Source organism: Cnephaeus nilssonii (genome assembly GCF_951640355.1).
Source record: "Cnephaeus nilssonii genome assembly, chromosome: 17".
NCBI lineage: Eukaryota > Metazoa > Chordata > Mammalia > Chiroptera > Vespertilionidae > Cnephaeus > Cnephaeus nilssonii.
In genome coordinates this window covers 44,095,321-44,113,618 of record NC_137088.1, presented here as the reverse complement: position 1 = coordinate 44,113,618, position 18,298 = coordinate 44,095,321, and the positions used below count along the sequence as shown (strand labels likewise).

The 18,298-nt window shown below is 42.9% G+C and overlaps 1 protein-coding gene across 1 annotated transcript in view; it reads left to right on the top strand.

The window, feature by feature from the left end:
• Positions 1-18,298, top strand: part of ERC2 (ELKS/RAB6-interacting/CAST family member 2) — a gene marked incomplete at its 3' end in the record, with an annotated part of 881,167 nt that overhangs the window by 148,612 nt on the left and 714,257 nt on the right. The window contains exon 3 of the mRNA XM_079794619.1: positions 3,298-3,714. Coding sequence (XP_079650745.1) covers positions 3,298-3,714 — 417 coding nt within the window. The remainder of the gene's footprint in view (positions 1-3,297; positions 3,715-18,298) is intronic.

Sequence of the window (18,298 nt, the reverse complement as noted above, 5' to 3'; positions counted from 1 at the left end):
AGACTAATCTTTCCAGCTCCCATTTTGTTTACCTGTGTTTAAAGGGCAGACCGATGATTTTAAACCTTTTTTTCTTCTGTGGACTGGAGATGAGGCTAGTCTGTACTCTTCAGGGCAGAGTTCAAAGCGTGTGATGAAGTGTGGAGGGCAAAGGTTAAAAAGAACCGGTCAAAGGCTAGGTATCCTGATAAATGTGACGCATCTGTTTGTTCTCCCAGTGGACTGACTGGAAGGAGTAGCCCGGATGCCCATTGCCACGCCTGCTTTGCTTCCCTCCGTGATGTCCTCGGTGGCATGCTGCGGAGAAAGGGGTTTGCTTTCTGAGCTTTGATTCTTTGAGAGTCACTGGAGATGATCCCAGAATCAGGGTGGGGAGTAAAAAGCTTTCTGAATACTCATCCAACCACAGCCTCACTTTTGTACCTGAAGAGAATGTTTTTGCCACCTGTTTCACCTGTGCCACAAGTGCTGAGTTGACAGCAGTTTGACTGGGACACAGGTACGAGGTCGGATCATGTGGTGTAGATGGACAGTGAAGGGCTTCTCTTTCCAGTTGTGCAGTGGAATGAAAGCCATAGCAGGAGTGGTCGAGGCTTTGGGAAGTTGAGACTGTGGTGATGACTGGGAGATTCCAAGAGATGGCCCTAGAATCCAGCCTTGCAGGTTGCTGGTTTGTAGGTAGGTACCTGATTAGGTAACAAGCACCTGATGTAGGTCATAAGCTGAAATGAATGCTCTTGTTTATTGATCCAGTGAGGCTCAGGTGCCTGCCGTAAGAGAAATGTGCTTTCGCAGTTGAGAAGGGGAGTGATTCAGCCTGAAGGAACTGAATAATCTGGGAAGGGGGAATTGAAAACTGTGCATCATTTTTCTTAAATTTTGACCCTCGGAAAAGGTGCTTTGGCTTTGTGAGAGATTTCCCTTTATTGTATATGATCTTTAGAGGTGGTTTTTATTGAGTTTGTGTTCCAATAGCTAATTCTAATTAGCTAACAGTCTAATTCCAAGGACTTAGAAAGGAGGTCTCAATCAATTGTCCTTGTCCTTGTTGTGTGCCATGCTACTTAGCTATTGGACAGGACCCACTAATGTATAAGGGAAACAATGTAGGTTATCGCTCATTCTGCCTCTCACATGACTGCCATTTCCTTAGTCATTAAAGTAGAGAGCCACCCCCTTTTTGTCTACTCTCAGGGTTACTGGAATACACCCCAGGATGGAGCCCAGGACCCCAGAAACAGAGATTCTGGCTTTGGCAGTGTTTGTGTGCTCTTGCGCCTGACATTTGACCTGTGTGATCTGATTTTCTCATTTGTAAAATGATGTCAACATGTGAGTCTTTAAGGTCTTTTTGAGCTTTAAGAGTTCTGATTCTGTGTCCTCAGCATGGCAGGTGGGTTATGTCTTTCAGAATGTGGGTTTCTGTTGCTATTGTCATAGCAGCATATTCTACCCTATCCTGACTGAGGCAGTATAAGTGATTACTCTGTACTTCCTAGAGCTTTATATGTACTGTATTAATTCTCACAACAACTCTTTGTGGTAGGAATTATCACGGATATACACTTCATCTATACATTTCCACTGAAATTCCTAGAGCACAGGGGTCAAGTACTCACTTTCGCATCCATGTGCCACAGTGCCTCACAGGGTACTGAGGGGGAATAAGCAACTGGTACGTATTTCACGATGGCCATTATGAGTTATTTTTTAAAAATATAACGCACCACTTCCCTGCCCAGGTGGCTCAGTTGATTGGAGCGTTACCCCGTACACCGAAAGGTTGTGGGTTTGATTCCTGATCAGGGCACATGTGTGGGTAGGAGGTTCAATCTCCGATTGGGGTGCATACAGGAGGCAACTGATTGATGTTTCTCTTTCTTCCCTCCTCTCTCCCTAAAAATCAATAAACATATCCTTGGGTGAGGAATATATAAAGTATAAAATTGAGTATTTTTTTTAGTATATCCCCAAAGTTATATAACCATCCATATAATAAAGTTTAGAACATCATCATCACCCCAAAAAAGAAACCATATACACTTTAGCAGTAACTCCTTATCACCTCCCTATCCAGGCCCTGGCAACCACTAATTTATTTTCTGTCTCTATGTATTTGCCTATTCTGAACATTTAATATCAATGGAATCATGCAATACTAGTAACTGGTTTCTTTCACTTAGCACATTTTCATCTATGTTATAACATGTATCATTATTTCATTCTTCCAAGGGGTTCTCGTCTCACATTGGTAATGCTTTTGTTTCTCTGGTGCTCTCCCTGTAACTTTGTTTAAAAGGGTGACCTGGAATTAGGTGTGGGTGCTTCTGGAGTATTGTGCTTTTCTCCATGGTAACACACCCAAGACTCACTGTGTCAGGGAGATTTAGGAAAAGAAAAGGTGGAATAAACCTCACTTAAAAAAAAAAATCACATTTATCAAGCATCAGTACTGTAGATTCCGTGTAGCTTATGGGTCTTTGCTAAGAAGATATTGTTTTTCTTTTTCTTTTTTTTTTCTCTGTGAAGGTACTTTATGTTGATTAAGTTCTTTCTGTTAAATATCCTTTGCTTGCACTGGACTTTTCGTTGTGTTGATTTCTTGCTTCATTTTTTTTTTCTTCCATTTCCCATGCTGTTCAGTTGCTGGATGCCAGAAGAACCAAGGTTTGTCCACTCTTTGCAGCTCGCTTGTTTTACTCCGCACAGCCTCATGTCCCCATGTGTTTGAGCGTCTGTCTCCGTCTGCCTCTGTTCCCTTTGCTTGCAGATGCAGTAATCCTGTTCACTAAACCTGCTCACAGCTTTATTTGTAAAAATAAAGTCCTTGTTTGTGTCTACTTGTAGTGGATGCTATTATTTTTATTTTTAAATGGACATGCATTTATCATGGAAAATAACGGATAGTAGAATAAAGAACCCCTTAGGAAACAAGGAATACTGAGTCTGGAGCACTGTGGGCATCAAGAAGGTGTGTTGTGAGTTTCCCTCTAACCCTTCCCACTTCCTAAATTAAAACCGTAGACTGCAATTTCCCTCGTGACTGACACTGATATACTGTTTCTGTGTATGTGTGCATTTCTTTTCTCCTAAGACATTGAGAAAGCCTCATTGAATTAACTCCCCCCCTCCATGTGCTGTCCCATGCTTCTGAAGTCACCCCGGAGGACTTCACGCTGGCCCCGTGGACCTCATGGTTAACATCCCATCTTCATGGTGCGGGACCAGCACACAGCACTTGGCGTTGCCATTGACTTTTCTCCTGTCTCCTCTCCTGCCCCGTCTTTCCATCTACAGCACCTGCAGTTGACAATCCAGGCCCTTCAGGATGAGCTGCGAACCCAGAGAGACCTCAACCACCTCCTACAGCAAGAGAGCGGCAACCGCGGCGCCGAGCACTTCACCATCGAGCTGACAGAGGAGAACTTCCGGCGGCTGCAAGCGGAGCATGACCGGCAGGCCAAGGAGCTGTTCCTACTGAGGAAGACCTTGGAGGAAATGGAGCTGAGAATCGAGACGCAGAAACAGACCCTCAATGCCCGAGACGAGTCCATTAAAAAGCTTCTGGAGATGTTACAAAGTAAAGGTTTGCCGTCCAAAAGTCTGGAGGAAGACAATGAACGGACGCGGCGGGTGGCAGAGGCCGAGTCTCAAGTCAGCCACTTGGAGGTGATTTTAGACCAGAAAGAGAAGGAAAACATACATCTGAGAGAGGTAAGAACATTCCCTTTATTGTCCCAAAGTTATACTTTACGAGTTAAAATATGTTATCAAGTTGTTTTTCACAGGTTGGAAGACATCTACAGCCTTAAAATTCCCTTGGTCACCTGTTTTATAACCTTCCTGTCTGCTTATCACCTTCAAGCTGGACTTTTGCATTAGTTTATTGTCGCTGCTCACCACACATATGTTCCATTATTATTCAACACGAATTCAGGGTCCAGGCGTGTGCAGCACATGTCAGCTCTAAGGTGGTTCACGGCTGCTTTCCCACAGATGGTGGTGGTTTCAGGGCCTTTGTACAGTACTGTTTACGTTTTAGATGTTTACCAAAACTCATCTCTCTGGAGGAGCAAAATGGATAGGTGATTAGCAAAACAGTACACCTAAGTATTTTCTTTTATAGCTGAATTAAGGGCAGAATTTTCAGAAAGTAAAGCATATAGATAGTTCTGGAAAGCATGGTAACATGTGTGCAGAGCACTTTTGAACGTTTAGATTGAAGATGATCTTTGTTGTTTGCACTTACATTCATCTAGGACTGAGTGTTCCACGTTTTCTATGTGTTGTGTACTTAGTGGATTAAATCATTCCAAGTCTTTCAGAAGCAGCCTCTCCGGCCTGCCACCGCCATTGAATGCTGGGATGCTCATGTATCTGAGAATATGTGGCTTGGATGGAGCTTAGCTAGAAGGTGGGTGACAGCGAAGGCTTGACATTTTTACAGCAGATCTTTGCCACTCTGATGGGTTTGTATTGCTGTGGGAGACACAGACCTCACAGAAAATAGTAGGCAGTAAAATGGCATGAAGTAAATTTTCAAATTATGCTACAGCAACAAATAAAAATTCCAAAATGTATTTGCTTCTAGGCCCAACTAGATTTCCTGGTGTTCTATTCCTGCTCAGATGGGCAGCCCTTCCCATGAGTCACTCATTTCAATGTTCAGAAAAAATGGCTTTCACGTTGGGACGTACTAATACAGAAGCTCAGAGAAGGGGTTTTCTCTGATGTAGATTGTGTTTGCTTAGACCAGTGGTCGGCAAACTGCGACTCGCGAGCTGCGGTGTGCCGCTCTGTTGACTAATGAGTTTGCCGACCACTGGCTTAGACCATTTGAACCGAATTTTGTGTTTTCAGACTTAATGTCCTCAGTGTTCATTCTCTCTTGCTTTCACGAGACCTTAGCAATTTGCTTAGGAAACTACGTGGCTTGGGTTCACATTGAGATGCTGAAAGAGGTGTTTTGTTGGACCTGGTCTTCCTATTCATATTCCAAGAAGGTTGGTTGTGGTGAGCAGACTTCTAAGATGGCCCCAATGATCCCTAATGCCCTTGTGTAATCCTCTCCCCTTGAGTATAAGCTGAACCTAGTGACTTGTTTCTAAACAGTGGAGAATGGCAAAGGTAATGGGATGCCAGTGACACTCCCATGATTAAGTTACATAAGACTGTTACGTCCATCTTGTTAAAAGACTCTATTGCCTTCTCAACTTGCTTGCTTTTATGAAGCAAGCTACCATGTGGGAGATGCCCTTGTGATAAGGAACTAGGGGCAGCCTTCAGCCAGTACCCAGTGAGGAACTGAGACTCTCACTGCAGAGTCGCAAAGAACTGAAAACTGCCAATAACCACTTAGTGGGCTTGGAAGTGGAGCCTTCCCCAGTTGAGCCTTCAGATGAGATGGGAGGCCGTGGGCTGACACCTGGACTGCAGCTTTGTGAGAAACTGTGAAGCAGAGTACCCAGCTAAGCTGTGCCTGGCTTCCTGATTCACACAAACTGTGAGGTAATAAATGTGTGTTGTTTTAAGCTGCTGAATTTTGGGGGTGATTGCTGTATAGCAATAGATAGCTGATATAGTGGACTAGAAGCTAGTCTCTTCCTGCCTTACTCCATAGATTTTCCATATAGTTTACAGAGGAGAAGCAAGAATCATTGGCATGTTATCACTTGCATGTTGAGTAACTGTGGATTTTGAATTTTGGTTGTGTCATCTCAAAATTCTGGTTGGTAGATTGCTGTACTTGAAAAACACAGATGCTTTGCTTTCGGTGCCAAGGGGTCATGTTGCATGTACAGCAAGCCTGTGGTGCCAGAGAAACCTCCATCTGCAGCATTGACCTTCACTCTATGTTGGAATCTTGGGGTCAGGATAAGAGTCACTCCTACTCTGTTATTAGATTCTGCTCATTGGTGGCACGTAATAGATGATCCCTTGATTCTCTTGTGTGGATGCCTCCATTTAAATAAATCTAAACTAAATTGTGTTTGTGTTTTATGAGGTTAGTTGGTCCTCACAATGGTCTGATATGGATATAGATTATGCTTAGAGCCTTAAATACCAGTCTGAGAGTTCACAGAAAATGCAGTCCAACACATCCAACTAGTTTGCTTGAGTATCAGACCAGGCAGTGGGTAGTCCTTATTCTGACTCATCAAAAAGGGAGAATGTGGAAAAAATAATCTCTCTATAAAAATTTATTTTAGAGGCAGCTGGTCAATGATTCTCTCTCATCATTGATGTTTCTTTCTCTCTCTCTCTCTCTCCCCCTCTCTCTCCCTTTCTCTAAAATCAATAAAAAAATATTTTTAAAATATATTTTATTGATTTTTTTACAGAAAGGAAGGGAAAGGAACAGAGAGTTAGAAACATTGATGAGAGAGAAACATTGATCAGCTGCCTCCTGCACAACCCCCACTGGGGATGTGCCCACAACCAAGGTACATGCCCTTGACCGGAATCGAACCTGGGACCCTTCAGTCCATAGGCCGACTCTCTATTCACTGAGCCAAACCGGCTAGGGCAAAAAATTAAATTTAAAAATAAATTTTAAACTTTAACTCAACAAACAAAACTTGGAGGCCTGAAAAGACCCTTCCCCAGAGAAGACTTGTACTGTCTTATGAGAGCCATGTGTTTTATTTTCTGGAATTTTGTGAGCCTGCTTTTAAACAATTGATAACTGAAATTGGTCATGGTGCGAGTATTTACACCATGGAAATCAGTAAAATGCTACCTGCACTCCCCCACCTGCCCCATTCCTGAAAGCCCATTTACCAACACACCTCTAAATAAATGCCATTCAATATTTGCGCATGATACAGCAAGAAGAGGCAAGTTAAATAGTGTCAGAATTTCAAATGCATTAACCACATCATTCATCAAAAGTTTTCAAAACAGTGTCTAGATTGATGCTCATGTGTCAGGCATTATAAAGAATGATTTATGTGATTCACATCTAATTCTCACAGCCACCTCATTCATTCATCCATCCATTGAATGAATACTTATTTGAGGATGTGTTTTGGGATAGAGCAATGATAAATGATAACGTTTGACTACATGGTGCTTGTATTCTATTGGGGTCAACTAGAATACAAATATCTATTTAACAGTTAAACAGAGAAGTATCATGAAGAAAAGAAGAGGATGAAGAACTAGTGACTTGGGTGGGGCCAACTTCATATTGGTGGTCAGGGAAGGCCTCTTGGAGGGGGTGACATTGTGAACTGAGATCTGAGTGACAAAAAGGAACCAGTCATGTAAGGCTCTCAGCAGACTGTTGCATTCATATTGGAAGACCCACACCTAAGAGGTAGCTGCTATTGTTTTGACAATTTTTATCTGGGGAAACTGAGGGGCAAAGTGATGTTATGAAGCTTGCCCATAACTAACAAGTGGTTATGCTGGTATTTGAATCAGGCTGACTTCAGAGTCTTAGCTATTGGACCATTTCATTATATCCCTTTTCTAGAAAAATCTTTCTCTAAGAGAAAACAGACTGCAGGGCCAAATAAATGTGGGAAAATGCCGGATTCATAGAGTTTACTGCAAATATGCATCAGTCATTCCAAGGAGGGGACTAGGGAAGGCAGAACTTCTCACACTTACCTTGTTTGACTTGCTTTTCTCTGTTGCACTGGTGTTGTTTGTTAAACACCTTGGAAAAATGCTATGCTAGAAAATAAAAATTGTGCTCTTAATCTGTGACCTGCAAAATATGTAATAATATACAAAGAGTTGTTTCCCATGGCCAAATAACAACAATTTTCTCCATTAGTTGTTCTAGACGATAGTTTATTGTAAGCTGTTTCCACATCTCTACTGAGTTTTAGAGTGTTCTTATGTTGGGGAATTTCTTTATTTTTGGTGGAAAATGTGGCTGACTGCTTTTGATATTAAACCAGTAAGCGTAACCCAGATGAATAAAGAAGTTGCCTGACCTCCGTTAATTTAAATGAATCTAAAATAGGATTTAAAATATACTTGCAGTTTTAAGTTCAGTGTGTTCCTGATTTATTTTTTATTTTGCTCGGTTTGACTCCGTTGGGGCTAGATGGCGTAATGCTGGGGAATAGAGACCTAGAGGTTTTACCAGGTATGATTCATTTTTAGGCAAAGGTGTTGGACCTCGTATAAACCCCACCTCCTGGAGTACTGGCCTTGTGCAGCCTATTGTTTCAGGAGATTTCGAGTTGGCAGGAATTGCATACGGGAGAGTCAGATTGCTTTAGTGTCTTGTGTTTCGGTGGTCTGGAAAAGGCTGAGGGTGAAACCACTTCTGTGCCTGGCAGGAAACAACAACAGAAAGATTATGATCTCAGCTTATTTGGAAGACCAAGATGATTGCCCAAGAACTACAACGGATGTGCTAATGTGAGCTGAAGTGTTGGCTGAAATGCAGCATTACTCACTGGTGTTGTCTGATGCTTTTGGATCCAGGTTGATTTGGTCAGACATTGTTTGATGTAGTAATAGTTTACCTTGTTCTCTAGCTTTTTCTGCAAAGAACATATTGTTCCATGTAAAGGTTTTAGTAATCAAGGACCCAAAATACTACTGATCTCATTAAAGATAAAGTGGGTTTATGTACCAGGATCCTCCTATATCCACTCTCCTTAATGTATTCTTGGCTGGTCCTCAGAGGAGAGTCAGGAGTCTTTGGATGCATTGCCCTGTAAGATGTTTGAAAGGGAGGGATATACGCTCCGCTGTGGATCTCCCATGTTCATCCCCTTGAGCAAGGGCAGAAGAGCTGTCAAGTCATCAGTGGCCACAATTGCTATTAACCCAGCCCAAGAAAACCCCCCATGAGACCGGGTCTGGGCTTCCCTCCATGCTGTGTGGGAGGGGAGGAAAGGGGAAGGAGGGAGGAGAAGGACAAGGGAATATGAGTTCTTTTTTTTAAAAAAATTTTTTTATTGATCTTTTTGCAGAGAGGAAGGGAGAGGGATAGAGAGTTAGAAACATCAATGAGAGAGAAATATCGATCAGCTGCCTCCTGCACACCCCCTACTGGGGATGTGCCCGCAACCAAGGTACATGCCCTTGACTGGACTCAAACCTGGGACCCTTCAATTCGCAGGCTGATGCTCTATCCACTGAACCAAACTGCTCAGAGCTGAATTCTTGATCTTCTACTTTATTTATCCAGATTGTCTCCAGGCCAGTGGGAGATCCACCAAGGGAAATTTGTGACCTAGAAGTTCTTGAGCTCATAAACCTTTTACTTATAGCTCAAACCTCCCCCATATAATCTTTGCCGAAACTTCTAAACTCCACCCTAGTCTCTCCTCTCTCAAAACCATATGGCTTTGTTCTCTTTAATACACACTTGTCTCCAATTTTGCTGGATGAGCCATGATTTTGCCGATGCAGGCATTTCTAATTCTGACTTACAGATTCCATATATTCTGTTTCTACCAACAAAGCTTATCAGAAAAATCATCTCCAAACACAAGTGACTGCATAAACTTATCATTTTACATACTTTCTTTTCCAAGAGCTGTTTCCTATAAATATATTATAGAACCTAAAAATTTCTCCTTATTTTAATAAAGTAAGTTTCTTATCTGATCTGTACATTCCATCAATATTCCTGGACCTCAAATATTGAGCCTGCAGGTGCTCAATAAATATTTGAAAGTGAAAAAATAGTTAAAAAATACCTTGAGAATTGCTCTGTGGTGTATTTTGCCAGTATTGGAAAAGTTTATAATGGTTGTTTAAGTGCCATGCTCTTTTATTTTTTTCTCTCTCATTGCTCTGTGTTTGGAGCGGAGCAGTAACTTTGTGGGTAACATTAATTGGAAGTTTTCTTTCATTTTTTTCAAGGTGTGTTGGACAGCATTGGGCACATGTTGAATGTCCATGTGTAGGATGCTGTGGGAGCACCCTTGGCAGGTTTACGGTCTTCTTCGGTGACTCAGGTGGGCAATAGAGAAACAGCTCACACTTAGCGCAGCTTATTCTGTGCCAGGGTACTGTACTAAGTAAATATTGCCATTGTCATTCTCACATGCAAATAAGGAAACTGAGGCACAAAGAGGTAAGTAATTGTCCCCAGTATACACAGCAAGTGCTGGAACCAAGACCAGAACCTGGGAAGTCTGTCTCCAGAGAATACACTCGACACACTGCACGGTACCACTTCTCAGGGTGGTGCGCCCAGAGGACCTCGAATGTCACTTCAGTGCTCTGCATCTTAGAGTAGGAGAACTGACAGCTGGACCTCAAAGGCAGGAAGGATTTCAACGCACATGGGTGATGGGGAAGTGTGATTGGAAAAGCGATGGCTGAGCCACGCATGCGTGGGTGGGTGGGGGGCTGTGGTGGGTTTGGGGCACAGTGAGTTTGGAGCAGCTGAAATTCCACCTGTCAGAAGGAAAAGGAGATAAAGGTGAGCAGGTGGTTTGAGGTCAGGTCACTGAGGGCTCTGACCCTGGGACACAGCGGGTTGGCCTTTATTAGGTAGGCTCTGGGCAGCCTGTGAAGGAATTTTCCCTGGACCATGGCATGATCAGAAAAGATTGTTAGTGCTAATTGCTAGTGGATTGGCTAGGAAGGGACTAAAGGCATGGAGAGAGGTTAGAAGGATACTGTGGTTGTTCAGGTGACCAAGAGTCTGAATCTGGGTGGTGGCCACAGAAGTTGAGGGGAAAGGTCATGTCCACCTGCAGGCAGGACCTGTGTGCTGGGAGCTGCAAGGAGCAGACAACTGTTGTGGGCCAAGATGTGGGCTGATGGCAGGGCAGTGGGCAGGTGCGTCACCAGCAGGCGGTGCTGGGATTGAGGAACTTCTTTGGATGTGCTGAGCTGGATGAAATACTGGTGGAGCTGTCCAGCCAGGTGGAGAGTATGGCTGAGGAAGTGATTATCAAGTTCTGCACAAGTGCATACGGTGTTTCTGACTATAGGCCACTTGTTTGTTGTTTACACACACACCACCAATTTGTGACCACCTAGTCCCCAGCTTGTGTGACCCTTCTGAAGGCTGCCTTGTCTCTTATTCCTTTTGTTATTTAGGAGGAGACCGAGGAATGGCATATGAGAGTCTCCTTCATGCCTCTTTCTGAGTAACATTTACTTTTGAAGATGATATGTCTTTTGAGATTACATGGAATTTTCATTGACTGATGCCAACGTGGTACAGATTCCCTTTGTTCTCTCCGAGTTTCCCTTTCTCCAAGGGCTCTGTGCAGGGTGGATGCCAATGAAGCATCTCAACAGAAAAGTGCTCTTTGGACCCTGATTAACCACAGGTCCCAAAGCAGGATTCACAGCCTTTCCTCTCTCATTCCTGAAGACTTAAGGAATGCTCTCGTTTTTGTTTAGCATCATTTGCCTTATCTTTAAATATTAATACATTCTTTAAAGTTTGAACACTATGCTAATTTGAAATGGTTCAGGTTTTACCCTTTATTGACTTTAATGAGTGTAGTTGGTTGCTTTTCACAGCTCACAGAGGCTGGTGGAGTCCCAGGGAGCCATTAGGCACAAAGCCTTTCGGAACCTGCTGAGAAAGAGAAAGCGGAGGGCAGAGGCAGGTGGGGAGACTGGCGGGGGTTATGCTGGGAGAGACTGATTACTGTCCTCATCGCTCTGTCCTGCTGCTCTGCCTGGAGGGTGCGGCTTCTCTTTGAAAAATATTCTTTCGTTAACCTGACCTAATTTATTACCATCATCTTTGGTAAAAAGCGCACCACAAATGAAACCTCAGCGGAGAAAAGTCCTGTGGCAGCAGTACTGCGGATTCCTCAGTGTTTCACAAGCTGCAGCCATGGCCACTGAGATGGGTCAGTTATGTCAGGACCTGGTGTCTTGGGTGGGAACATTAATTAATACTTTATGTATGGAGGAGGCTTTATATGTTACAGGACACGTTCCATTTTCATGATTTCCTCTGACGCTGCCCCTAACCTGTGAGGGGAATTAAGTAGTGATGACATGTAACACGGATTGGCACTCAGGAACATCTCTGATGATCAGTTTCCTGGGAATGCCATTAAATCTTCCAATTCTCCGTGGTGGGAGTGGTTTCCCCTGCCTTTCAGATGAGGAGGCCGAGGCCCAGAGGGGTGATGTGTCTGATCCAGGTTCTCAAAGTAGGTAGTCTGAGCTCTAATTTGGGTCTGCTGGTTCCAGGCACCTGTTCCTAGCCGCTCCTTGATACTGCCACGGGTTTCTATTTTTTTTATTTTTAGCAGGAGAAAATAACCACATTTAATATATATATATGTATCGGAAATTTGCACACGTGAGAAAGTAAGAGATCCTACATGCAGGAGAGGTTCAGAGGTATGCAAGACACTCTGGGCTAATGATGAGGTAAGGTGCCTGCGTGCCCTCAGAGGGTCATTGCAGGATGATAAGAGCAGATGTTTAATAAACACTAGTAGAAGTTTGCCCTGTCATTTTGGCGAGTCAAAAAGAGATACCTGATAATCTCCCATTACAGGCAAGGCCCCTAATTCAAGTTCTTCTAGGTAGTCAAGGAATGAGCAAGTCTCTCTTGAGCCTAAAACTAAAATTGCCTTTAGCTCAAGATAATCTGCAGATACTTGATACAGAGTAGACCAGAGACCAGAATTATGGTCTTCTGACTTCTTGTTCAGGGATATTTTCTCTGTAAGTACCAAAAGGCTCCATTTTTTCCTCTTTCTTTTTTTCTTGCCACATCTCCTCAGGGCCTGTAACTGGCAGTGAAAAGGTCAGACAGTGCCATGTCGAAGGCAGCACTGGGGCTAAGTCTTCTCAGCCCATCTGTGGCTGGTGGAAATGCAAGTAGCAGTCCTGCATGTTTGGAGTTAGCGTTGTACCTTCCGCATTTCATCTGTTCAAAGCCAGCCTTTTCCATTTTCCCCCTTCATCTTTACCTCATTGCCTAAAAGAAATGCTTTGCCTCCCCAAACTGAGTTTCCTTTTTATCTAGTTTTTAAAAAATATGCTTTTATTGATTTCCGAGAAGAAGGGAGAGGAAGAGATAGAAACATCAGTGATGAGAGAGACTCACTGATCAGCTGATGCCCGCATGCCCCCTCCCCCCCCCCCCCCCCCCCACTAGGGATTTAGCCTGCAACCCAGGCATGTGCCTTGACCAGGAATTGAACCATGACTTCCTGGTTCATAGGTCAATGCTCAACCACTGAGCCACGCCAGTTGGGCCTTTTAATCTAGTTTTTTGATGTGTATTTTCAGTTTCTTTCTGTGTTGTGAGACATTAAAATTGTGTTTAAAACCTACTGACAGGTGCCTCATTTCATTACTCTTCCAATTGGCTAAAATTTGGTAAAGCAAACTCTACTTTTCCATCCACCATGGCTTGGACGTGAAAGGAGAATTTTATTTGTGTTTTCAGTTTGGGATATAGATTAAAGGACATCTTCATTGTTTCGGGTAGTATTAAATAGTATTAAATAGGTGAATGGTTGCTGGGTGATTCCTCGGTGTGGCTTATGGTTACAGCAGTTGGATATAAAGTTGTTGGATATAAAGCAGTTGGACATATGAATGCTTCTAATTAAAGGAAAAATATAATTATACTACATGTGTAGTTTGTGGAAAAAGTAAAAAGAAAGAAAAATGAGTGAGACTTCAGAGTGAAAATTATAGAGACTTACTATTCATTTAGATCAGTGATTTTTTTCAACCTTTTTCCTCTCATGGCACACATAAACTAATTCCTAAAATTCTGCAGCACACCAAAAAATATATTTTTTGCCGATCTCACAAAAAAGTATAATTTTGATTCATTCACACCAGATGGCTATTGTGTTAGCTCTTGTCATTTTTCATTTGATAATCTAAGGGAAAAGAGGTCAGTGCCCCTGACCAAATAGTCAGGGATTGCATGTTTTAAACATTCTTGTGGCACACCGGTTGAAAATCACTGCTTTAGAACAAGAGTTGGCAAAATGAGACCCTCTGGGCTAAATGTGTCCCCACCATGGTTTTTACAATTTTATTTATGTATTTATATATTTTTTATGGCCTGGGTTTTTAATGGTTACATTTGAAATGGTTTTGTAAGAACCAATATGATGTCCTCTATTTTGCCTCATGTGCCTCAAAGACTTAAAGTATTTACTTCCTTGGCCCGTTAAGATCGAGTGGTGACTCCTGATTTAGATGATAAGTAAGTGTTTTGTTTTTATTGATTTTAGAGAGAGGAAAGGGAAAGGGGTAGAGAGATAGAAACATCAATGAGAGAGAAATATCGATCGGCTGCTTCCTGTATGCCCCTCAGTGGGGATTGAGCCCACAACTCAGTCATGTGTCCCAAACGAAAACCGAACCAGTGACCTCTTAGTTTATGGGCCGATGCTCAACTACTGAGCCACCCTGGCCGGGCAAGTAAGTGGTTTTTTGAATTAAGATGTTTGGTTAGAAGCCTATGTGCAATTAGTTATACTTATGAATATCAAATCTTGCTACTTCGGTGTATAGCTTTTGAGGTATTTTGTTTTTTGTTTTTAAATGAAGAGACAATACTTTTTCTGTCATTTCTACCCATTTTTCTTTAATATTATTGGACCCATGATTTCATCTCCAGAGCCACAGCACATTGAGTAGTGCCCCTTATCACAGAAGTCTGCAGCACTTTCAGGAGTGGTAGGTGAAAAACCCACATGGATTAAAAAGGGACTGTGTGTGTGAAGTCTTCACTAACCTGTAAGGTAGCAGAGGAACGGAGGTTGCATTAACCCTCCAAAAGATTTAGGAATCCTGACAATTAAAACAGACTTCCAACTCCTCCAACTCCTTTTTATTTTATTTCTAATGCCCGTGTTTGTTGGTACTTTTCAGGCCTGCACAATTAGTGTTTTAAAAATTTGTGGCTGCTTTGAAGGAAATGGCCTGAAAAAGGAACTTGTGCACTATATATACAAGTCCAGTGAAGAAGTCTTTACAGATAGTAATTGTGGGTGTGACAAAGAATCGCTAGGCTTCCTTATGGAAAGTGTTCTAATCAAGTAAAGCCAGGGCCTGACAACTGAGAAAGTCCTCTCACCACCCAACACTCCTTTTTCAGCCCCCAAAGTGGTCAGATCTCTTCTGGTACCATGCACCCTGGGTTGCCAGCTGTGTGAGCATTTTGTTCTGTTTTGTTTTTGTTTTTTTGAAACAATAGCATTTTTAGTATTGGGGGAAGACCCAGCATATCATTGGGATTTTGCTTCCTTGGTTGTACCCCAGAGTTTCGCAATCTGACACTGACTGCATTTGGGTCAGGATACTTCTGTGTTGTGGGGGCTGTTCTGTGCCTTGTAGGATGTTTAGCAGCATTCGGAGCCTCTACTCGCTAGAAGCAAGTCGCACCTTTTTCCTTCTCCCGCTTGTGACAACCAAAAATGTCTCTAGACATTGCATAATATTCCCTGGGGGACAAACTCTCCAGGCTGTGAGCTGCTGGTGTAGGGTGATTGACACATCTTTCTTGCGACTGTGGCAAAGGCAGTGATTCCCAGCCCTACTTGCTGGAAGCTCTGTTTTACTGAGGAAGGGCAGCCCGGAGCCTGATACTCCTTGACCCAAAGACTGACTACAGTGGATTGAACTAGGAGACAGATGTGCTGAGGAGAGGTGGGGCTTTGAGCCTAAAAAGAAAACAGAAGAGCCTGGCTGATGTGGCTCAGTGCTTGAGGGTAGACCTATGGACCAGGAGGTCAGGGTTCTATATTGGGTCAAGGCACATGTCTGGTTGCGGGCTTGGTCCCCAGTAGGGGGTGTGCAGGAGGTAGCTGATCAATGATTCTCCCTCTCCCACTCCCTTATTCTCTGAAATCAATAATGTGTGTGTGTGTGTGTGTGTGTGTGTGTGTGTGTGTGTGTGTACAGGTGAAAGTGAGGGAGAGACAGAGAGATGGGGTGGGATTGAGAGAGATTGAGAGAGATTGAGAGAGAAGCTGCCTTTGACTACCCCTCCCTTACTCCTTCCCTCTTAGAAAATTTAAGGCTAGGAATGAGGAAAGCCCTGGAAAAGAAATCTAAGGGAGGGGTTAGGGGGTAGTATTTTGATCTGAGATACCACTTGGGAAGGTTGAGATTTTGTGAAAACAAAAGACTTGATTCTCAGGAGTATTTATAGAGGTAATAATTATGGATCCGAGTAGACACATAAACTTCACTTTTTGACTACTGGACTCTCGCTATTAATCGGCAGTTTTATTTTACAATAAATATTGTCCCTGCTTTTCCAAAATGGCCTTTGAGTCTCCCTTTCTGTTTTTTAAATAAACATTTCTCTACGTGGACTGCTACACTATGCCCTACCCCCAAACTTCAGAATAATTTGGGAGTGTGGTGGTTTTATCATGTGGAAATGTAGTACAGATGTTCAGAATTACCTTTTCTTTCTCCCCTTTAAAACATCATGACCACACATGCTTTGCTCTAAGTACTATTAACTATTTTTATTATTACTATTAAAAAATCTTGCCTCAAGCAGAGTCCCACTAAATCTCAAGTAAAGGCAAATATTTGTGTGTATAAATAGCAGCAAGTATTTATGCATATCACACTGAAAAATCTGAACTCACATTTGGCTTTTTATGCAACCAAAACCTTTGTTTTTTGACCCACTTAACCAAGTCCTCTAGTTTTAGCCTCTTTTTCCTGACTCTTTAAACTTTAAGTTGAGGCTATTGGATTCTGTTCACTATTCTTCCCCTTACCCCAAATATTCTCTAGACTCGAGTTTTTCTCTTTATCCTGCATACTTTTCCAACTCAGCCTGATCACCTACTGAAATTTGATGGCAGGATTTGAACTGCCAGCATGAATTGGTGCATGTTTTTAAAAGGTATTAATAGGGGAAAGTGCTCTTCTCTTAGAGAGTCCACAGATGCGTGGCCGAGTTTGCATTCTTCTAGTGCCACACACTGGGCCCGTGGTCCTATATCCAGGAAATGTCTTATCAACACTCAGCATACCCCCCACTCAGAACCCTATTGATGATTAGCTACCACTGTAACCTTCATTTCTGTGGGTTTATTGGTGCTCTCTTCTTATATTTCTTGGCCAGACTTAAACATATTTTTCTAAATAGTTGCTAACCCGCTCCCCCCCCCCCCAAACCTCTTTCAACTTAATCACTTGATCCTGGAATTAAGAGCTCCCTAGCCACCGATGCATATGTTTCCGTGTGCTGGAAACTATCCTGGCTCAGACCAACAATATTCTTTAAAGCATTGCCTTGTCTATCCACTTCCAAATAGGAATGCATTGCAAGGTGGTTTTCTTTTAAAAGGCAGGGGAGGTCTTTGTCATCCTGGCAGAGTTCGTATAAGAAGGAAGAGGCAAAACCTGATTGCACCTTAGCCAGTAGAAATAGCACTTCATGTAGATATTCCACTGGACCTTCATGATAGCCAGCGGTGCTCCTGCCAAAGGTCTCTGTTGTACTGCCTTTATGATGCATGTCAGGTATTAGACTATTGTAAGGGCTCAAGCTTTAGTTGCTTTAAAAGACAGACTAACGTGCTGTGTGATGGCTGGATCCTTGTTCCACACTGGAAACTTGATACACCTTACAAACCTGCCAGGTGCTAACCTCAGTGGGTATCCTTAGGTTGCCTCTTGAGCAACTGTTACAGGTAGAGGGATTGCGGGAGTTTAGTGGGGACAGGAGGATGCTTATGCTGCGTGGAGACTTCTGACATGTGATGACACAGGATTCTCCGGGGAACATGCAATCTTTTGGAAGAACTCATTATCTTTCCCCCCTTCTCTGGGCTGAGGTTATCTTTGCATGCTTTGCTCTGTTGCTTTCCAGACACAAATGTGCTACTTGCATAGAGGACTCAAGGAGAATGGTCCAAAATGACCACATTTCCCGAAATCGCAGCAGCCTCCCAAGCAATCTGTGTGGCAAGGATTGTCTGAGGGTTATCACAGGAATAGAGGAAGGTTCATAGATTCTCGTCTTGGGAGGTCCTGGCAGGGTGCTGTCTTTAGCATAAATCATCATCGTTCTCACCACTGCTGTTAAAATGGAAGGCTCTGGTGTAGGTACAGAACTTAGTGCTGTCCTCAGATACTCCTGTGAGCAACCCGTGAGGTGTAGGTGCTGACATTGTCCCATTACTTAATCAGCGTGGCTCAGTAACTTGCCTAAGACCACACAGGGCACTTGCTCTCAGAAATGACAACCATTGTATCATCTACTGATCTGTAGAAAGTCAAAATAACTTCTAGCTCCTTTCCCCCCACCCACTCCCTCTCCTCTCTGATTTGTTTTCTTTGAATCTTTTCTTTTCTATTTAGGTTTCTCATCTGGTTTATATTATGCTTTATT